This window comes from Xiphophorus hellerii, chromosome 3 (assembly GCF_003331165.1).
Source record: "Xiphophorus hellerii strain 12219 chromosome 3, Xiphophorus_hellerii-4.1, whole genome shotgun sequence".
NCBI lineage: Eukaryota > Metazoa > Chordata > Actinopteri > Cyprinodontiformes > Poeciliidae > Xiphophorus > Xiphophorus hellerii.
Window position 1 is genome coordinate 22,821,570 of NC_045674.1, and position 21,950 is coordinate 22,843,519.

The 21,950-nt window shown below is 38.2% G+C and overlaps 1 protein-coding gene and 1 non-coding gene across 2 annotated transcripts in view; one reads left to right on the forward strand and one right to left on the reverse strand.

The window, feature by feature from the left end:
- The window catches only part of adamts16 (ADAM metallopeptidase with thrombospondin type 1 motif, 16), a 48,387-nt gene extending 30,375 nt beyond the window's left edge, over positions 1–18,012 (forward strand). Inside the window, exons 15-24 of the mRNA XM_032559626.1 lie at positions 34–157; positions 1,495–1,739; positions 1,821–1,962; positions 3,244–3,370; positions 14,642–14,846; positions 15,196–15,390; positions 15,520–15,576; positions 15,690–15,905; positions 16,295–16,442; positions 16,528–18,012. Coding sequence (XP_032415517.1) covers positions 34–157; positions 1,495–1,739; positions 1,821–1,962; positions 3,244–3,370; positions 14,642–14,846; positions 15,196–15,390; positions 15,520–15,576; positions 15,690–15,905; positions 16,295–16,442; positions 16,528–16,643 — 1,575 coding nt within the window. The 3' untranslated portion in view covers positions 16,644–18,012. The remainder of the gene's footprint in view (positions 1–33; positions 158–1,494; positions 1,740–1,820; positions 1,963–3,243; positions 3,371–14,641; positions 14,847–15,195; positions 15,391–15,519; positions 15,577–15,689; positions 15,906–16,294; positions 16,443–16,527) is intronic.
- A 3,739-nt stretch (positions 18,013–21,751) lies between these two features.
- On the reverse strand, positions 21,752–21,823 carry trnae-cuc (transfer RNA glutamic acid (anticodon CUC)). Its single transcript has one exon. It is a non-coding gene; the product is annotated as a tRNA-Glu (tRNA).
- Positions 21,824–21,950: the final 127 nt, after the last annotated feature.

The window sequence follows — 21,950 nt, forward strand, 5'->3', positions numbered from 1 at the left end:
TAAAAAAATGTATGTATGTCTCTTTTTCCACAGAGAGTGGGGTGTGACCGTGTCTTGGGCTCAGCAGCTGTGCCTGATGCTTGTGGTGTGTGTAAAGGAGACAACTCCACCTGCAAGATCTATAACGGACAGTACACAAAGCAGCATTATACTAACCGTAGGTCGACCCAGTAAACTGTGACTACATTTGATGTTTTTATTTTAAAAAAAAGTTCAGTATTGCCCTCTTAATTTCAGTTGTACTCGTACTGTTTTAATGCAGCAGCTTTTATTTTTTTTAAGTTAGATGTATTTTTTTATATACGGTATATATTTTTCAGAACTTTTTTTTTTTTTAATGTTGGACTCTGCTGGGCATTTTTGCCCTGCTAAACTACACATGATAATAGCATTTCAAGGAATTATGTTATGTTAAAAGCAAGCATCAATTTGACTGGAATATGTTTCCTATTGCAAGGATTATAAAATCTAGGCTCAGAGTTGGTTGTAAATTAATTCGGCACCGATGTTTAACAAATAAATGCTAACAGAAAATACTTTGCTTGCAGAAATCCATAACAGATGCTAGCTTAAAACTTCACACACTTCACATGTATTTTGCAAACAATGTTGGCCAATCAGTTGACTGAAAATCCATCAGTCAATAGATTTCCATTTGGCAGCTAATGGAATGAGCAATTATATGAACTTTTTTCTAGTTGTGGATTGTTACGTCCACAAAGGGCACAACATATTTGAGGACACGAAGACAAAAATGAGGATTCAAAAGTAATTTTTATTTCAATTCACTCGACCTTTTTCTTTAAGATGAGCTTCTTTTGATTTTTCTGTGAAGAAAAAGAGAATTAAATCCTCGGTTCCCCGTGTCCCAAAAAAAAAGAAAACAAAAATCCCAAAGTATAAACAGAAAGTTGGACCTGATGAGCCGATCAAAAAGAACAAAACGGTACAGCAGGGGGTCAACCCTATACAGGGCCATCAAAGCCCCTGCTAGTACCGGACTACAAGAAAAAAGAAACTACTGCTAAAGAAAAATCGAAAACAGGTCAACCGGTCCCACCAGGTCAAAAATCACAACAAAAAAAAAACATCAACCAAGCAAACGGCTAACAAAAACTACCGTGTGGCAGGCTGGAGACGTGCGCACCGCGTCAGAACGCATCCTGGGTGTTGGTTGGGAGGGCGTTGCCTTTACCTGGCGCAACCCAGCCTATTTATAGGCGGTCCAACAGCGTCACAAATTAACGGACCAAATTACAAGAAAGAATTATCAAAACTCCAAAGTATATTAAACAACAACAAAAATCATACAACTAACTTCTATACAAAATGATCCAAGTGAAAAAAAATAGACAGAAATAAATACAATGTGCCGAAGCACATAACAGGATTTGTTTCCACTTCTCAGCTTTGTTTTTGTGCATTACTCTTCTTAAGTTAGAGCCCTAATTTGTTTTCAGCTTATCTGGTTAAAGATTGCATTTTGTTTTGTAGAGTACTATGGGGTCGTCACCATCCCAGCAGGAGCTCGGAGTATCCGTGTCATGGAAATGAATACTTCCAGCTCCTACTTAGCTGTCAGAGACACCCAGAGACACTACTATCTCAATGGTCGCTGGACAGTGGACTGGCCAGGTCGCCACCCTATTGCTGGAACAACTTTTGAGTACAAGAGACCATATAACAGACCAGAGAGTCTCATATCACCAGGACCAACAAATGAGACACTGGTGGTTGAGGTAAGCAGATAAGTGAACAAGGACATTTTGTTTTGATTACAGATATTAAACTTGATTGTCAACAAATGATTCCTCTTTAAGGTATTGCTGCAGGGCTGGAATCCTGGAATACGTTGGGAATATTCTCTACACAAAATAGATGAAAAAACGGCTAAGAACCACATTAAATACAGCTATACATGGGCTATCGTACGCTCCCACTGCTCAGCAACTTGCGCTGGAGGTATGTTTAACTTTTTGAATGCTGAGTTTGATAAAGTTCAGATTTCAAAGGCACTTTAATTCTAATTTTAATCTTTGCTTGATCCAAAAAAATAAAATACAAGAGAACAGTTTGAAGATGAACAGATGAGCTTATAAAAAGTCTGGCCTGGCCAACCTGTAATAAGGCCTCTAGCTGCAGGTTAAATGGAGAGGAGAGTATCTCCATCATTATTGATAAGACATCAGAGGCAGGGAGCTCCTCTACTACAGACCCTCTATTAAACACACTCTCAAAGCAAGTATGCACATTCTTGTATCTCTATCTTTACTACAGTTAGTCCCATCAAGGCCTGGTATTGTGCACAAATATCCATATATATACATGCACATATGCACATGAATGCAAGTAGATGTTGTTGCCTAGGCAGATAATATGCGAGCAAAGGTTAAGGGACATTGGTGAGCGTTTTTGCTTGGTCATGCGAGTTTGCGCAAATACACTTGTCTTTGTGAGTTCCTTAGACACATGCATATATATGTGCATGTGCACTTACTTGGCTCAATAAGTGTGAACAAAGCCCCCAGTGTAGCGTTCCTACTGGCTGACCCTGAAGGTTAGAGTTCCCATTCTTGTCTGTTGCAGTCCACTCCTAACCATCTCCACCTCTTTATGTCCTGATTGGAGGCTGTGATGGGTTGGGTGGATGGCAGGCTGCTTTATTAAAGGGTGTGACTGACTAACTGGCCTTTTTGAGTAAAGATGTGCAGAGTGACCTTGCCTTAGGGTGAATAACATCTCAACACTGGAGTACTTGGACATTTAACACCAGAATTTTACCTTCAGCAAAAATTACCAAAGCAAAGGGCACAGCATTTAAAAATGTTGTGTAGTTTAACTTCAATAAGGAAGAGTCACATTTACAATGGAAAAAATTTTATCAACATCTAATAAAATAATTTCTTTTCATGGCATATGTCCAAAGCGAGATATGGTTAATGAGCGCCTACGTTCTTTTCTCCTATTCCAATGGTGTTGGCTTGTCAGACAGAAACATATACTTTTCTGATTGTTCATAATTGTGAACATGTCACAATTATGTGACATGTTCACTTACATACTTTTGTGCAGTTTATATTATAATTAAATATTTGATGAACATACATTACTGGCCAAGCTTCAGCAACGCACAGTAAGATTTTACATTACAGTTTTGTTTGAATGTTAGTTCATTCTATCTGTGAAAAACATTAATTTTGTTATTCAAGAAATGTGTACTTAATGGTCTATGCCTCCAAACAGGACATATGAACACCAAGGCAGCATGCTACAAAGACTTGAGAGTGCAGGTTAATGTGACGTACTGCAGTCCCAGAACTAGACCAGGAATTGGAATGATACCCTGCAATACCCACCCATGTCCTGCCAGGTCAGTGTTGTGTTCAGTGCTTGTGTGGTATACAATTCATGTTATGTTAATACAGTTGTTGTTTCATAAACTGTGATTGTTTTGTTAAAGAATTGTGTGCCTTGTAAGAATTTAAGATCAAGGGTTTGCTGATGCCAAGTCCCAATATCGCCGTGAAGTGAAGTTCATATTAATGGCATGTGAATGTTTGAAAACTGTTGCAGTAAAATAACACTGCATCACATCAGTATTACGTGGCCTACATAAGGATTGTGACTGTGTTCCACTTAACTCACTTATCAACAATCTTATGGATGCAGTATTCTTAATGATGTGTATGATTTGTTTGTGAAATAAATGCCAACCAAACCATTGCCATTTTTCATCTTAACCCTACGTTTCCCCACCTGCGAGGTCAGTGTAATATATTTAATGTATAGAAGAAGTAAACAGGCAGAAAATGCCAATGCATCAAGTAAAGCCTTCAGGCATAGTCAGACCAGACATCATTGTTCAAAGCAGAACCTTTGCACTGGCAAAACAAAAGGCTTGTGGTGAAGTGGAAAAATAGGCACTGGATGTCATGGCTGCAAGCTCACCTCACAGAAGGTTGGAAACCTGAGCTATAGGGCACCTGGCAGGTTCAGAAAGGGCAGATGGATGGATGGTCTACAGGGTAGGGATCAACAACAAGTAGAGTACGAGAGATGCTAGCAGGCTCCAAATCTTGGTAAAGAAAATACTGATCACTCTAATACACTGCTTTTTGAGATTAACAAGTTGTTACTTTGACAATGCTATACAGGCATACAATAGGCATCATCCCTCTGCAACCCAAACAAATACTAAATGGGTACAGACCATGGATGGATAGATATACATATATGAACACCTTCCAGAATGGTTGCCCATTGGCCACTGTTCCAACTAAACTAGTTAAAGTTCCAATCAAAATCAATCAGGAAGGTACCAAAGAACACACCATTCAACCTCCAAACTTTTGCAATTACAGTCAGATGGTTCTGATGGCATTTCTGGAAAGATTACATAATTTTATGTTCAAAATTACCTACTGCTAAAGTCAGAGTACCACTCACCGCAAAATTGTCCACAAGTTGTTATTGAAGCCTTGAAATGTTTTGTTGGCAAAAGGTGGAACTACTGACGATTAGTTAAAGGCATGAGTCGTTTTAATATTATAGCTGATAGGTGAAAATATCCAAAATCACTGTCTGCTATTTATTGATGGAGGAAGAGATAATATATCTTTAGGGATATAACTGCTCCAGATTCCTACATGAAGTCAAAACCATTCGGGATTGTCATCTACAAATTCATTAGGTGACACAAAATTAAATAATTACGGCTAAATACCATTTCAGAGTGTACTCTGAGTCTTCATGACACCATCTGAGGGAGGGAAACAAATAGACAATAGACAACTCATGGGAAAATTGCATCATTGATAACAATCTGATAATTGTCCTGGGAGAAGGAAAGCTATCATAAGTGCTCAAGAATAAAACATTCTTAAATAATAACAGGACATAACAGATTAAAACACCTCCAAAACATTATAGCATTATGCGATCAAGATATCCCACATCATTACACTAATTCATCTTTGCTAATCTTCAACGTACAAAGTTTCTAAACACTGTCAATTACTTAATCTTTGTTGAAAAAATGAAGTTTAAACCAACTTCTTCCGACTATCAAAACATGCCTAAAACATTATATGATTCATGTTGATATTTTTCTGATCTTTTTGATATACTTAGACAGATCCAGTGGCCCCTCTAGATTTTACGATTGACCATTACATTTGCGGTTCAATTTAAAGTCTGGCAGCCATATTCTTTTAGATTTTTCTTATGTTTTGTTTATACTTGTCTTCCAAGTTAAGAAGGTACAAAATTAGCATGATGGCAGGGAAATATCCTTTTGAAGAGTTGTCATTGGATTTTAGGTCAACATTTGTATTTTATCAGCATCAGTTTTGCTATTTTACTGTTATTTACATTAGACGTATTATATGTACATTATCGATTCAATTAATCCATATTCTACTTCCTGTAAAAGTTTTTGTAATAATAGTGGTATTGATTTTTGGTTTGCCTGTTCCCCTTTTATTGAACACTCATCCATTATATCTTAATTTTTGTTTTGCTAGTCCTGTTGCAATTTTAGTAGTGTATTCATCCTTTTAATTCACAGCTTTTGAGTTACTCTATTTACGTGATTGCTACAGCTATCTAATTATTCTTCAGCCGTAATTAAGTTGTCATTGTTTTTTTTCCCCTGACATCAGCACTTTTCTTTTTGAGCCTCCCACCTCATTGTATCACATTTAGCCTTTCTATCTTCTTGTACTTTTCACAGTCTTTCTCCCCCATTCTGTTTGACTGCTATGTATTATTTGCCTGCAACACCTTCACATTTGTAGTTTCTTGATATGGCATATCAAAAGAGATGTTTATTGGGCAATTCCAGTTTTCCCAAGCTATCTCATGAAGGCAAATGAAAGTTGTCAGGCAGGTGAAGCACATGTTCTGTGAGAATGAAATTTTCTGCTCTGTATTTTAGAGCAACTTACATTCTGGTTAAAAATATGTGCAGAGTAGATGTAGCAAAGTAAACTTTCATAAGATTTTCTTGTCGTGTGAGCATAATATCTCACCATTCAACAGTGATGACGAGGTTCTGTGGCTTTTCAAAATCTACCTACTAAGGATTCATTTGTCTAAATTCACATTAGTTTGCAAGCTCCTTTGGAAACACTCGTTCTGTGACCTCGCTCTTTTAGAAATGTGCTCACAGCCAGTTTATCTGATGGGACATGTTGATTCACTTCTAAACGCGGGTGATCAGACATGTTGAGGTTTCCGTTGAAATGGCTGTGGGAAAGCAGGTGTTCCTCTATGTTGTAAACTGTCACTGGTATGTGTCAGTTTGAGTTTCTTTGATGAACAACAATGCCTGACAGAGCAAGAGTACGGTGGAAGAAGTACTCACGTCTCAGGGTGGGGTTATGTCAGATCTTGGCAAAATAAACTATTGCGTTGGTCACGGGACATACACTCCTAATAATCAGGGACAAGACTGTTGATCAGTCAATGGGTTCTGATGTTGCGGACATCATAAGGAGTGGTTCTCCCAGTGACAAACAGGACACAAGTGAAGTCATGCACACACAAGAAGAATGTTCCTGCCTTGTCTACACCACTCTGGACAGTGTCAAGAAGGGAAGCATAAAGGGCAGAAAATATAAATGAAAGAGGCACTTGGGAAAACAGTGGTCTTTAACAGAAAGCAAATTTGAGATGTTTTTTTTTTTTTGGTAATGATCATTTCTTTTTTGTTCTTAAAGCCAAACTACCTCATACAGAGCACTGAGGTTGGAAATTGCGTATATAACACTCATATCAGGTTATTGGCACCATCTCAGTTAAATCTGTGCAGGAACCAGCTGAGATATAGAATGTCATTTGTAAAGCAGCTGTTGCTCTCAGAGTGCTGCATCCCCAAGAAACGACTCAGACCCAATATCATGAACCTTTGGAACTCATGTAAGAGCTTAACCAGTACAACATATGGGGAAGGTGAGTGATGGTGAACTCTCTTAGGCATATAATGTATCATTCATTAATTTTCTAAAGTATACACATTGTATCTTGGCCTGGACTGGAGGAGACTGGAACCTGTCTTAGCTGTTACGGAATAAAAGGTGGGGTTTGCCCTGGACAGGTCAGGGGTCCAATAAAATGTGCAACACTCTTAACTCAATCAATCCATTTGGAATTTCTAATCAATCTAGCATATATGTCATGCAGTGGTGTGTTGGGGAAATTGTAGTGTATAGAGAAATGCCAAAGTAAACTCTAGACAGAAAGGCCAGCCGCAAAATTTGAGCCTCTTTCTAGTGAGGTTCCACATATAAACAAAAGCCACAACTGTGCTGATATCAAAGATTTGTTTAAAACAAGTTAGCTCTGCAATTTGCTTTGTTGCAATCGTCTGTATTTGGTAGGACATCTATTCCACATTATATTAATTTTGTTGTTTTTTGTTGTTATTACAAGGAAGTGTTGAATTGTTTTGCACCACAATTCCAAACAATTCAACACACAGTTGACTGATTCCAGCTGAAAACCTCTTTGCTGGAGAAATGTGTACTTTCTGCTGAAGTCACCACTTAGTGTGTGTTACAGATGCAATGTAGATTCTAGTCTTCATGGACTGGGAATTTATCTAAAAAACATTTGACAGTTGAAACTATAGTTCCTACATGTCTCTTTTCTAAATATCCCCATGTACATTTCTTAGAAATGGTATGAAACGTCAGTCAGCTTCATTTAAATGAAAGGGACAATTGTGACAAGTTTTGTCTTGATTTACTAGAAGAGAGGGATTCAAGTTGAGACGCTGGTGTAATTTCGAGTCAGAGCAGCATGTCCAGAAAAAGCACGTCTTCCTGCTTTTAAAACTGTGCTGTATCCCGAGATACAGCATCTCTTAAAAGTATTCACAACTCTGAGATTTTATTACATTGCAACCAAAGTCTTGGGTGTATATCTTATGATTTCAAAAGACAGATTAACCCAACGTGGGGCATGATTGTGAAGTGAAAGGAAAGGTATGTCATGCTCTATCTTTTTATTTGCACATAAATACCTGTATTATGATGTGCATTTTTTGCATAGGTATTGCCTATGTCTTTTAAAAATGTCTTTCTTCTTGGTACTCTCTAAAAAAGCCAGATTTGTGGAGTGAATTACTAATAGTTGTCGTTTAGATTGTCCTTCCTTACTACCCTTGCCCGGTCCTTTGCTCTCCTTTCTCAGATTCTCATTTTAGTGAGTGCCATCTAGTGCCATCTCAGTGAAGAGTGATCTTTGCTCTTTCAGTTCTGGTGTCTAAAGCTTTGTAATCTGAACCTGCTTTAAACGTCTCTTCAACTTCATCTCCGATCTGACTGCTATGTTCCTTGGTCTTCAGGATGTTGTTTGTTGACTAATTTTCTCTAAAAAAAATAAAATAAAATAAAAAAATAACTCGGAGGCCTGCACAGAACAGTTGGATTTTTTGTGAAATTAACTTCCTCACTTGTTGAACTCCATTTGCTCACTAATTGACTTTTGAAGCAAATTGGTTGGGCTGCACTTTATTTAGTGATGTTGGAGTAAAGAAGTTTCAGTAGAAATGCATGCCACACTTTTCAGATTTAATTAGATTTAGAATTAGTTGGGAAACAAATCATAAAGCCTGTATTATTATTCTTCCACTTCACAATTAGGCTCTGCTTTGTGCTTGTCCATAATATGCGTTTTATAAAACACATTGAATCATGTGATTGAATCATGGAGAAAGTCTAAGTGGTGTGAAAATCTTTCCCATTTCTAAAAAAGCCAAGCACCAGGTACGAAAAGGCTTTGGTGCATCTTAGCTGGTGGAAGAGTGTGACTCGTGCATAATCCATCATGTCTTGTTTTCTGTGTTGATGCCCTTAATGAAGTAAAATGGGAAAAGCATTTGAACTGTGTGATGCATTAAATGATGCAAGAAGACATACATGACCACAAAATTAAAACAAGTGCCAGAAATACAACAGTTTGGTCTGTGCTTGGATGCCTGTGTAATGAAACAGATTCATAATGTGTGACTCTGCTGCTGTTGCTGCTCCCAAAGTCAAAATTCCTTTCTGACACATAAGCACATACAAGTGGAAAGAGAGCAACATTGTGAAGAAATGGCAGTGGTGTTCAGTTACTCTGATTCCCTCATCTGTCTCTCTTCTGTCATATTTTAACAGCACCCCGCTTCCAATTCAGAGCAGACTGCAACCACAGCATTTTTTTTGTCTCTGTGTATGAATTGTCACTTTCCTTTTAAAAGGCATTCCAATAGAGAAATCATTTTCCTCAATACACCAGTAGCTCCACTACCTGGTGTAGAAAGATTTTTTTTTTCTCAGTGATATGTGCGGTATTATTTTGCGTACCAATATTATGTAATTACCCATGAAATCATGGAATCTTGTTATATTAGACTTTATAGCATGTTTTATAGTAACAAACAGCTGTTCAAAGGGGATTTTTTCCCCTCTGCATAGCAGTGAGACTGGCTGGATATTTCCATCGTCCTTAGTGTTGTATATCTCCATTTTGGAAAAGGTATCCTAGGAAAGTGAAGCGTAGCCACAGAGTTCTGTCATTGTCTGCGACAAATGACCTATGAATTATTGATTTCACTATATTGGTTACTCAGAACTGTGGCACGTGTTCTCCAGAGCTTTGTCAGACACTAAGCAAAGGTGGCAGGTTTGTGGTTAACTGCATCATGTGTAGTAATATGCTGTATGTCATGACCAACTTGTTTTCATTGCTAATTCAAGGGGGGGAAAAACTGATGCTTTAAGCACAACCCACATGTGCCAACTGTACAGATGATTTCCAGCAAGATGACAAACGTCAGCGTTGTCAGGCACTGTGGGTGAAAATGCTTGTAAAATGATCTGCAAGGGTGGCTACTACTTTCTGCTGTCTACATAATTAACTGCAGGACTGTATTTGGGAGATTTCTATTACCGAAGATTTTTCCAATGTCAAGAAACACTTTATCCTTGTTGCAGGATAAAAGGCTTTCCATACAGCAAGATGAGCTATATTTACTTGCTATTAGCCTGGAATAAGATGCAATGAGTGTGTTTTTTGAACATCGTAATTAGTTCGCTGTACTCTAAATGATTTATCTGTCTGTTCCTTTTACCTACGTAGGTATATTGAATTATATTTTGTAGATTTTCTTTAAAAATAAATACTTGCTATTTAGTTTGGTGTTATCTAAGCTTAAGCTGCTCATATATTACATCCTTAAAAGAACTCTATAAAAACAGACTTAATTATTTTAACTATGTTGTTAGATTACGATCTTGAGTAGATCAGATAATGCAAACTGACATGTTAATGCGTAAGAATGTTGTATGCACACGGAACAAGTTCATATACTGGATTATATTACAATGCCACAGTGAAAGTGGAACATTGAATTAGGCTCTTACTTGTAAATGAATCACTGTGAAGCACTGAAACTAAATGTGTTTGGAAAAGAAAATGCAAGCATTAAGTTTGTATTCTCCCACAGAGAAACTTTCAAAGATCAGAATGAGGAACTTAACCACCTTCAGGTTGTGTGTCATTCACACACACAATCTGCTGTACGACCCCCGCTGCTGTGTCCATTATCTTGGTGGTTTGAGGCTCGGCTGTAAACATAAGTCTAATGGCCTGGGCCCTTTGATGTTGTCTTTTCCCTTTATGACCTGTCCAGCCTTGTCCAGCTGCGCACACAGACTTATACCAGCTGGCGCTCAGCCAAGGATAACTGTCATTCAGTTTTAGTCGCGATCATGTCGCTACACTTTTAATCTCCCAGTGGTGTTGTGGCTTTTTTGACATTCGGCTGCTGTGTTTGTCCCACTGTCTGGATTGTTTTAGTCACTCGTAACTATGTACAGCTTCACATCCCCCACCTACATCTACCAACACCCCTTCTCACCTTTTTACTGGTGTTTATCTTAGATGTGGATGTTCCTCTCTCACATTTCTTTCCACTTTATTTTCCTTTCTGCCATCTACTTTCTCTTTAGGCACATCCCCGCCATTAGACGTTCACAGCTCTGATCAGGATTTACTCACTAATGGATCGGTGTGTTTACACTGGCTTTGGGAAGCAGTGATAGTGCCTGTAAAGTAATCCCACAACTGTTTACAGTCATCTCTTGGGCTATTTCTGCTTCATTATCTCCGCCATTTGCTACTTAGGTGTGCTTGCACATGCATCTCTATTTATATAGTATTTGTGTGAATGTAAACAGTAGTAAAACCAGGGATTGTTAAGACAATTACAGACAATTAATTGTTGGTTAATTACTTTTTGAATTCAGAAATTTTTTTGTTTTGTTTTTTTTTGATTGGTTAGACCATTATTTTAATGACACCCTTATTCTATAACTATTGTTATAAAATTTGCCAAAAATAAAATCAAAGTGAAGATTCAATAATGAATACTATAAGCCAAAGTTCACATATGAGGACATAACTTCTGCTCTAGTAAAAGAGATGTATTGTAATTCTATATATGTCAATTACTCAACTCTAATATTTTGTACTCATTTCATGTACTACTGTAACATAATACTGTAAGAGTCCTCCTGAATCAGGATAAATATTTTATCCTCAGTTGTTGAACTGTTGTTGACAAGACCTTGCGAAAGTATTTATAGCCCTTGAACTTTTTCAGGATTTGTCACGCTACAATCACAAAATCCTTTATATTTTCTTTGGGATTTTATGTAATGAAATGGCACAAAAATTAATTGGTAACTGTGGCAGAAAAGAAAAAATAATTACAAATTCATATCAGCCCTCCTGACTCAGCATTTTGTAGAACAATAATTACAGCTGCAAGTCTTTTCAAGTATGTCTCTACCAACTTCACACATCTGAAGGCAAAATGTTTTTTTCCCCTTTTTTAGGAAATAACTCAAGCTTAGTCAGATTGGATGTAGAGCATCTGTGAACAACAGTTCTCAAGTTAATCCCTTTTCAGTTGTATAAACATGCTTCGTCTGCTCTAAATCATTCCATTGTGGCTCTGGTGGTATGTTTGCGGTTGCTGTCATGAAAGAAAGTAAAATTCCCTTGTGTTTTTAAGTTATTTACTGCCTTGAGCAGTTTTTTTTTGTTTCAGCATTACCTGATATTTAAGTCCATGCATTTTCCCATGAACTGAATACAGTTCCACTGACTGAGCATGTCACACGTTTCAGAGTTTTTTTTGTTACATTTTTTAGAAACTCCCCGCATTGCGAGTTTATGGCGTCACATTGGCCCAACCGAAAAAGTTTAAGTAGAAAAGATGCATTGCAAGACAATTAAATTTCAATTGTTTTTATAAAAGTGGATAACTTTCATTTTGAGCAGCCAACACTTGGACAGCTTTTGCGATGTGATATATTTTTTTTCTTATTCATTGGACCCCTTCCTGGATGAACTGTGAGCAAAGATTAAACACATGTTGTGCTGACCATAACATGCTGGGTAAAGCAAGCCAGCTGTGGTCATCTCTACATGTAATGCTATTTTGAGACGTTGTAGCTATTTAATTTTGCTGTCTGCTCCCAGTGATTTGTACATAATGTGCATTACATCATGGGGAATGGTTCTCGATGTCCACTTATAATTATGATATGATATCATACTATTTCTTAGTGTGCTTGTGCATTTGGACTACCACAGGTAAAAAAAAACCCCACTGATATCCACTCGTGAAAGTTGAGCCTCGTTGACAAACACATACCCCCAACCGCCCCCACACACACACAGCAGGAGAGCTATAAACACTTGTTAGCACTTATTAATGCCACTACGGTCCGTCTCCTCAGAGGCACCTGACACGCTCTCGACTGGACATCTGAACCTTGTGGTTCTGTCTGGAGAGTTTGACCCTTACTCATGGTTAGATCACGCTTACAGACTGCTGCTGAGACTAAAATAAGAAAAATTACTTCAATGAATATTTAAATTCTGTGATTAGGTTTCAATATTCTGGTATGTTTGAACTTTTAGATCACCAGCTAATTATCCATTAAATAGTTGAATTTTTATTAACATAAAAAAAAGTCACAAACACTTAAGTAATTCAAATGAAATGTTCTGCAGTTAAAGTAATTTTATTGCTTTATTCGCTGTACGTATTCCAATGACAATACTTCAGCTTAAATTTCATAATTTTCACTCCAGTTCCAGAACTTGCATGTGCCACGGTATTTTAAATGTTTTGAAATGAATGGCATTCCTTCTGAAAGGCAGCCATAATTTAAATTGATTTGCAAAAAGTTGTCTCGGTGTTGTGAGAGAACTTACGATATACACTCACTGCCCGATTTATTAGGTACACCTGTTCAAATGGTAAACGGAAACTATAACCCAGCCAATCGCATGGTAGCAACCTAATGCTTTTGCCTCTTGAAAAATTTTATGCTCAGTTGAAGCAATTGGACATCGGTTATGCACCTCAGTCAATCTGAGCATTGTTGCTAACCATATCCATCATTTGATAACCAGAGTTATCAAATGATGGACAGTTTCTTAATGTACCACAAAGGTCAAACTGTCTCAGATTGGTTTCTTGAACATGAACAGTGTACTCCAATCCCCTCCACAGTCACCAGATCTCTAGCCAATGGAGCGCCTTTGGGAGTTAGTGTAGTGATAAATGCATGATGGTCTCACATCAACATGGACTCTCAGGAATATTTCCTATGCCTTGTGAAATATTTGCCATCAATGCCATTCTGAAGGCCAAAAGGGGTGCAAGTGGCCAGTTAGTAAAGGACATAATATATATAGAAAAAGATCTTAGTGCAGCCAGTTCAAAAGAAGTTTTAACAAAATCAAATCAAATTCTTGATATCATTTAACCTCCACAAAAGCCTGATTGCAACCTGATAAACATTACAAATTACTGAATTTACATGCTTGTTTTATGCCTGCATGCTTGACCAGGTATTTCAACAGTCTGTCAAATACATGGTAAACATGCGTGATAGGTTTGAAACAGTATGGGTACATTCGGATGAGGTCAGAGATTGAGCTGCTTGAACCATGCATGGGGTCAGCAGGAGGTGCAAAAAACTCTGAGAGAGCACTTGGGGATTGTGCAATTTATTTCTTCCGACTCAAGCATGAACTGCAATGTTGGAGACTGAGGAACAGTAGACTGAAGGGAGCTAAATAAACAGTTTATTTTAAGCCAGAAAATGTGTTTCAGTCTTATGTACATTTGCTTAAAAGTGCTCAGCACAAATGGAGGTCATAACAACAGCAATATTTCCTGATGTTTCAGCAGTAGCGTAGGCTGGCTTTGGGCAAGCAGGGGGTAAAAGTTTTTGAATTAGGATTTAGGATGCTGTTTTGACATACAGTGCTATATTTCTTTACACCCTCTGGAGTTAAATCTGGACTTGTACATGTCTATAAACTGCTATTAAAGTACTTTTCATGCTTTTCAAGAAGCATAAAGCACCACATATAAGATTTACAGTCACCCTTCCTTTGAATTACTCTCTCAAAATGGAAAATAAGTAATTGAATCTCCCCAGGTGGTCTTCACCAACTGCTGTTGTACAGTGATCATGCTCTCATTCATGAAGTCCTTCAAGCTTGTCTTGAGTAAGTGATTGAGGAGCTGCGCATGTTTACTCAGTGTACTTGTGTTGTGTTGTTCCAGCTGGTCTGCAGGGGAGTGGGGGGCATGCAGCCAGAGCTGCGGAGGAGGGGAGCAGACACGGCAGGTTCAGTGTGTCCAGAAAACCAGTCAAACCAATGCAGAGACCCTGGCAGATTCTCACTGTCCACATTCAGCCCCGGCAACGAGGCAAACCTGCAACACACACAGCTGCCCACCAGTCTGGAGCGCTGGGCCATGGTCTCAGGTGAGTATGTAAAATATAACATTCACTGAGAAAGACTTTTTCTTTTTGACAGATGTCTGTGAATATAAAGAAATTTTCTTGTAGCATAAAGCTTTAGTCCACATTTAAGGAATATAATGTCTGCACTTAGTACTCCTGCGCAGTACTAAGGAGTAGTACTGCACTAATAAAAATAACATGGCTGTTGTTTGATGAACCTACTTTCTTACATTTGTGATGATGACAAGCTCAGAAGACCTCCTATCTTTTGGTCACGGATAAAATCTATATGTGATTAAAGTTTTCCATTTATTGCCACGTGATCTTAAATAGCACACATAGCATGTTCATGCTGCTTTGCGTTTGGCAGTGCTCACCCAAGTGTGGCCATGGCCTGAAGAAGAGGAGCGTGCTGTGTACGAGCAGCAACCCAGGTGCTCAGATTCACACGCTGCCTGACAGCGAGTGTGCAGGCCTGCAGAAACCTGCCACTCAAGAATCCTGCTTCATCAAACGCTGTCAGAAACAACGTAAGACCCAGTGGTTTGTCTCCACATGGCAAGAGGTAAGGCAACAGTACAATGGCAATGATTTTTAGAACAGTCTTTAGATTGTTGTATTTGTTCACAAACTTTGTTAATTTTGTGCTGATGTGATCTGTTGCTTCTCTCTGTGATTTGTTGTGGCTGTTCAGTGTTCAGCAACATGTGGCCGGGGTTATCAGGCACGCTTCATCAAGTGTGCTGAGAAGGTGTGTATTGTATGTGTTTAGTTTAGTGAGCAACAAAATTGCCACTGCCGTGTTTACGTTCACTCGCCATGAACATTATTGAAAATGATCCTTACTCACTTTTCATAACAAAGAACACTGCAGGAAAGTACAGAGAACTTACTGCCAAAAAGTGCCACCATGTCCCCAAGCCCAAAGTGGAACTTCAAAGGCCCTGCATCCTGGCTGAGTGTCCTACCCGCACTACTCCACCACTCTACCGATGGAGGACGCCTCATCACCTCTATCCACCTCAGCCTCTCCCTCAAGCTGCACCATCACCAGAGTGGGACTCGTCTCCTTGGTCTCATGTAAGATGACATGAAGATTAGAAACAGACTGATCCGAGTTTGGTATCCAAATTTTGATTTGCTTACATGGATTATTGTCTTAAAATAGCTAACCCCAAGTCTCCTTCAGTCAGTAATAAAGCCCACTCTGAAGAGCAGGACTTGGCATTGTTGGCATATTGGTGTTCACTGATTTGAAAAAGATCTGAATTTTCTTTGAAATCTTATGATCAGTTGGTCATTAATCAGGGCTGATTTAATGAGAATCCAATTTAGTAAATCTCTAATATAAATATGCTTCGCAAATGAGCAATTGGTGATTAACAAGAGACAAGACAGTAAAGGCCTTGTACTTGGTGCAATTGTCTACTTTGTTTTGTTCATTTTAAGGGACTTCTTTTCTTGCACAGTGCTCAGTAACATGTGGAGGAGGAGTACAAGTCAGGACAGTGCAGTGTCAGATCCAGGGAAAGCCTGCTATTGGCTGTGTCCTCCATCTTCGACCCTCATTGTCTCAGGCCTGCAACACAAACTTCTGCCCACAACCAGAGAAGAAAGGTACTAACGCCCTAATTTACTAACCTTCCCTAAACTATGACAGAAACATTGAACAATTTGTTTTCTATTTTTGTGTTTTCCACAGATGTGGCTTGTAGGGATTACTTCAACTGGTGCTATCTTGTGCCTCAACATGGAGTCTGCAACCACAAGTTCTATGGCAAGCAATGCTGCCACTCCTGTTCAAATTCCAACTTATAACCATTCAAAGCAACTGTCGGTGGTACATATGTAGCTGAATAGTCAACGGACTATATTGATGCCCATGCATGAAAAGATATGTTTTTGTCATAAGCATGTGGCAAGCACTGAAAAAGGTTTAAACACGCAAAGGAGATGTTGTGGCTTTGGTTCTCTCTGTGATGCCAGACATCTGAATGATGTCCGATTCTGACACAAAGATTGGGATGCATTGGAGAACAGAATTCAGAGAAGGAAATATTAAGATGCAAGCTAATAGGAGAGATGGTTTCTACCTAGAAGATTCACAATCCCCTGGACAAAAAGCAACAAGATGAGGTTTTAAACACTGCAAGGCATCAACAAGTGTTATGGCGTCTTTCTTTATTGACTTGCAAAATACACAAGGTGTTATGAGAAAAAAAGGATACTTTAAGGATGCATTTACAATTAAAAATGTAGCCAAATACTGACATAAAAATATCCTGCGAAAAGTTAGAATTTCTGGAGTCAAGTACCTTTGAAAAACCAAACGTCATACATTAGAGAGCTATTTTGAAAGAAAACCTATCTGTGTGAACTGGCCTTCATACTTAGTGGTGCTACAAGTTGTCACTTTGATTTCACAGAAACAGTGATATCCTTAGGATTCAGGACAGAATTGTGTTACATGTGTACAGTATTGTTTGTTTTATTTATTTGCTTTACAATACAGCATTGCTGAAAGACTGTATTATTAAGCTCTATACACACTCTTTCACAATACCTAAAGCTGTATACTTTCATGTGTTTTGTCACATACTGACCAAACAACTTTTAGCCTTTCATTATATCCTAACTTGTGTTTAACATAAACAATTAAGTTAAATCTTCAATGGTAGCTTTGTTGGCATATTATTTAAATTGTCTTGCGACCTTTGATATGTCTTAAATATGGCACAGCAATGCATTACATATTACTATGGTCTGAAAGCAATTAGGCAATAGTTAATGACTGTCTGACCTTTTGCATTTAAAATGAAATAACATCAACAGTTGTGTGCCATAACATGAGGTCTGATGTCATCCTGTTTAGCTGAAAGTGGGACTGAATGTATTCCTACAGGGAGTATAAACTTTGAATCTCTAAGTGGATAGATGCAATGTGGAGGAAAAACTCAGGAGAGAAATGTGAGCTCTTTAGTTGTATTTCTTTGGCTTATGTTTTAAACACTGCAGGGTGTTGTCACCTTGCCCTCATAATGGGTTGAAGTTTTTGTCTGTTTTTATCTTCGTCCCAGGGGCTAGACTGTTGTTTTGTACTGCGTAGTTTAATACTCTGCTTTTACCAGTTGGTTTTGACAATTGTATTTTAAGTTTGTAAAAAAAAAATAAACATGTTCTAACTCTCTCTTTGTCTCTTTAATTTTGAATTCCTGCAATTCACTGTATTTGTTCTGTGTGGCGCACGTTGAACACATTAAACCCCCATGCTATCTCGTTTTGCTTTGAAATACATAAATTACATGCACACATTCAGTTAATGCACAGATATTTTTTTCCCATGGTCTTCATTTTTTGATCAACTGATGAGCAGCATACTTGACTTTAAATGCAGTTTTGAGTCATTTGCCTACTCTGATTTTTGTCTCTTGAGATTTTAATCAGCAGTGCGTGTTTAATATAATATATCCTTCTATTGCTTTCGGCTGAGGCTGACAGTGTGAGGCACAGTGCGCTGACTGATTGGGATCTTCCAAAATCATGCAAAGCTTTGGAAATACAATGCCATTGGTCTGTGACATTTTTATTTTAAAAAATATGTTTTCTGTTTGCACTGGTTTAAGCCTCTTGATGGGACTCAAACAATGTGATACTGGGGAAGAAATTTCCATACCAGAGTTTGTGTTCTCCAGCAAATCCCAAAACCGGGATAGTCCTAATGCTTAGACCTAGTTTTCAGCATGGTGGCTTGCAGACATCCAAGCCAGGACTCTGACTAACAGAGATGCCAATGTGGTTTTGGGAATTTCAGCACCTATGACATATTGTGTCTGGAGTGGACCCTGCTTTTTCCTCATTTCAGCTCTAGTCAGAGAAACACAGACAGTTAAAACAAAATAGCCATTGTCATCAGCCTGCAGGCAGTCATAAGGCCTTTAGATGAAGAGCGAGGCAGGAAGAGGAGAAGTATGAGATGACAGAATGTAGAAAGAAACAGTGGAAGGGGTAGATGGTGATGTCATAGATGAAGATGAATTAACCAGGAGGAGGCAATCTATGCACTAAAAAAGACATTTTCATCTGTTCATCTGCTAAATTTTCTTTTGTGAAAAAAAGAAAGGTTTTATCTCAAATTTGCTGACAAAGCAACGCAACTCTTCAAAGCATAATACTCTGGCTAGCAGAGTATTATGCTATTAATAATACTAATAATGCTATTGTTATTAAAATAGTTATTTCCAAATGCATTCACTAGAGCAGGAATGCTCAGTTGTAGCTATGGTTGTCCTGTCACACATGTTTAAAATGTTTCTTTGCCTGAACATTATTATTTTGAATAAATTGGTCATGATAATGCAATCATCTCCATCCTAGAGAATATGGATTACTTGAGCCACCTGAGACTTCCAAAATGTCAAAAGTCCTAAATTCATCATATTCCTTGTCAGACATATTGAAAGCTTAAAGGGATAAAACAAAGCACCTCTGGATTATTATATTTAGCCTTTCTGTTATCTGCTAAAACAAGTCTCCTCTATACTGTAACCTGAAGGAAACACAGACATGTGTGGACGTGTCATAGAAAAAGCGGTATCGTTTATTTAGCCCTGTGCTGCTTCCATCGGCTTCATCTTTAAACACCTTATTGGTTCTGAAAACAGCTAACTTTGAGGTTTAGCTGGTGGGGTTATCACACTGTTGTTTTTGTATCTGGTGCGATTTACCTGAGTCATCCAATTCTTTCAGCAGCTAATTTGTAGAACTGCATACCTTTTTACCCTTAGTTAAATATCACTTCTGTAATTCCTTAACCTTTTAGAAAGTATTTCTTGTGACTTTTCTTATGCAGAGACTGTTATTTTCATAATCAGCCAAAAGGAAGAAAAATCAAAAACAAACCACCCAAAAAGAAAGAGATGAGAAGGCTGAAGCATTTGTGTTTACTAAGAGATAGTGATCAGATAAAGGCTTCCTGTAGGTAACAAAGCTGATAGATACCAATCAGGCCACATTCAAAATGCTACCTTACTCATGTCAGGTAGCACAACAGATTATCTGTAAGAGACAGACGGGAAGATAGGAAGCTTACACAGCACTCACCTTTCCACTTGAAAGAAGCTGGACTATCTCTAACAGCATCTGTTTGGAGAGAGAGGTGGCTCTTTAGCCTTCAGGCTACACTCAGAAGGTTCATCTGAAGTTACAGGCTTATTATCATTCCATCAGGATGCAACTACAGCAAACCTGACAAACCTTCCACTCAAAACTTCAAGCAGGAAAAGCAACAGCAAGAAGAAAAGACAATGTGTCCCTTTATTTCTAAAATATGATTAACTCACATCCTAAATGATTTGGGGAACTATTGGAAAATCTTAGTCTCAAAGGCAAAACTGTGCTAATACCAATTTCTTTTTGCAATATGTCACTTCCCTAACCACAAAGTTTGGGATTTTTTCATGCTAATACCCCTACAGTGATTGGATAGTATCGATGAAAATCTACATATGGCAAGGTTACAAAGACATGACTCACTTTCACAGACAATTCGGCCTTGAAATTTTCTCCACATTACCTACGTGAGTTGCACGTGAAAACAAAAATGTTAAATTCACTTAATCTAGCTAGTCTCTATTAGGCTTAGCAATATGCTCTAATTTTAATCTTTGCATTATGAGCAGCTGATATCAAAACCCCAGGGACGGATGTTGATAAAACCAGCCTTTTGTACTGTCCTTTGAAAACTGTTATCAGAACAGAAATTAAGGTGTCTTGTTTTCTTCTTGCAATGTCGCCCATCTGTTCTTCCTCTTCCCCAAGGTACCACTTTGCAGTATTCATAACATTAAGAACATGTCTCCTAGACAGTTTGCTGCTGTAGAGTACATCTAAATCAAATACTGTGGGAAATGTCTGGACCTGATTTTAAAAACCAAAAAAAAAAAAAAAAAAAGACCAGGGATCATGAATCAAATTGTCTTTTGTCTTTGTGGGAAGGAAAAATTATGCAAAATAAGAATGCCATAGACCTTATATTATAGTTGTTTAGTAACTGGAAATTACCTTCAGCTAGGCTTGTTTGCACATCTAAACACAAAGTGTTAGTCTTTCATTATAATTCCATGCGATAATAGATCCTGTGTGTTTAGAAAGAGAGGTTGAGAGTTAGAGAAGGGCGTAAGCAATGCAATATCACCCTCTAATGGCAAAACAACACATTTCAAATCAAAGGAACAATATATGGAACAAAATATGACTGGTATTTAGAAATGATCATGTAGACTAGAGTTTACTTATAAACCAGAAGGCAACATAAAGGTGGCTTCATTCTAATTTTTATGAAGAGTAAGGTTGGGGGCACAAAGAAGGCTGTATTTTCTGAGAAGACTAAGAAGTGCCAATCTATGAGTAAATCTGTTGTTCTTCTACCACCGCTCCATGACAGTTTCCTCACCCAGAGCATCCTTTTGGGATTTGGTAGCAGCTCTATAGACAAAGAACAAGACCGAATAAAGAACAAACCAAGAGTTGTCTTAAAAGTCTGCTGCCTGTAGAAGACGTGCCACATTTTTCTACCATGCTCACAATCTTTTCAACATGTGTCCCTCTGGTTTATGCTTAATGTCACAATAGTCCAAAACTTTTTTGCCCCAGAGCCATCTTCAAAATGAAATTGAACTAAAAAAAAAACAATACCAATATGCTGTAATTACAGGGCCAAACAGTTCTTTATGCATGTTCTAGTACAGACTTGAGAACACATTGAGAACTGTGCTTCTCACAGAACTGGTGAAGGATGAGTGAAGGAGCATAAAAATGGTAAAATGTTTTTCAATTTTATCAGTGCTCTTTGGTATGCTGGACTCTCTGTTTAGCTAAATGTAATTCGTCTGTTGTCGTAAAGGCAACACACAGTGTGGAAAAATTAGTTCCCTGACCGGGAATCGAACCCGGGCCGCGGCGGTGAGAGCGCCGAATCCTAACCACTAGACCACCAGGGACAGTTGCTGCAAAAATACTCTCGATATTTTTATCAGGTGACCTAGATCAAGTCTGGTACATGCCACTCGTACATGCGTTTTGCAGTATATTATTTGGTAGCATTTCTTTCATGTCGGCCTGACATGA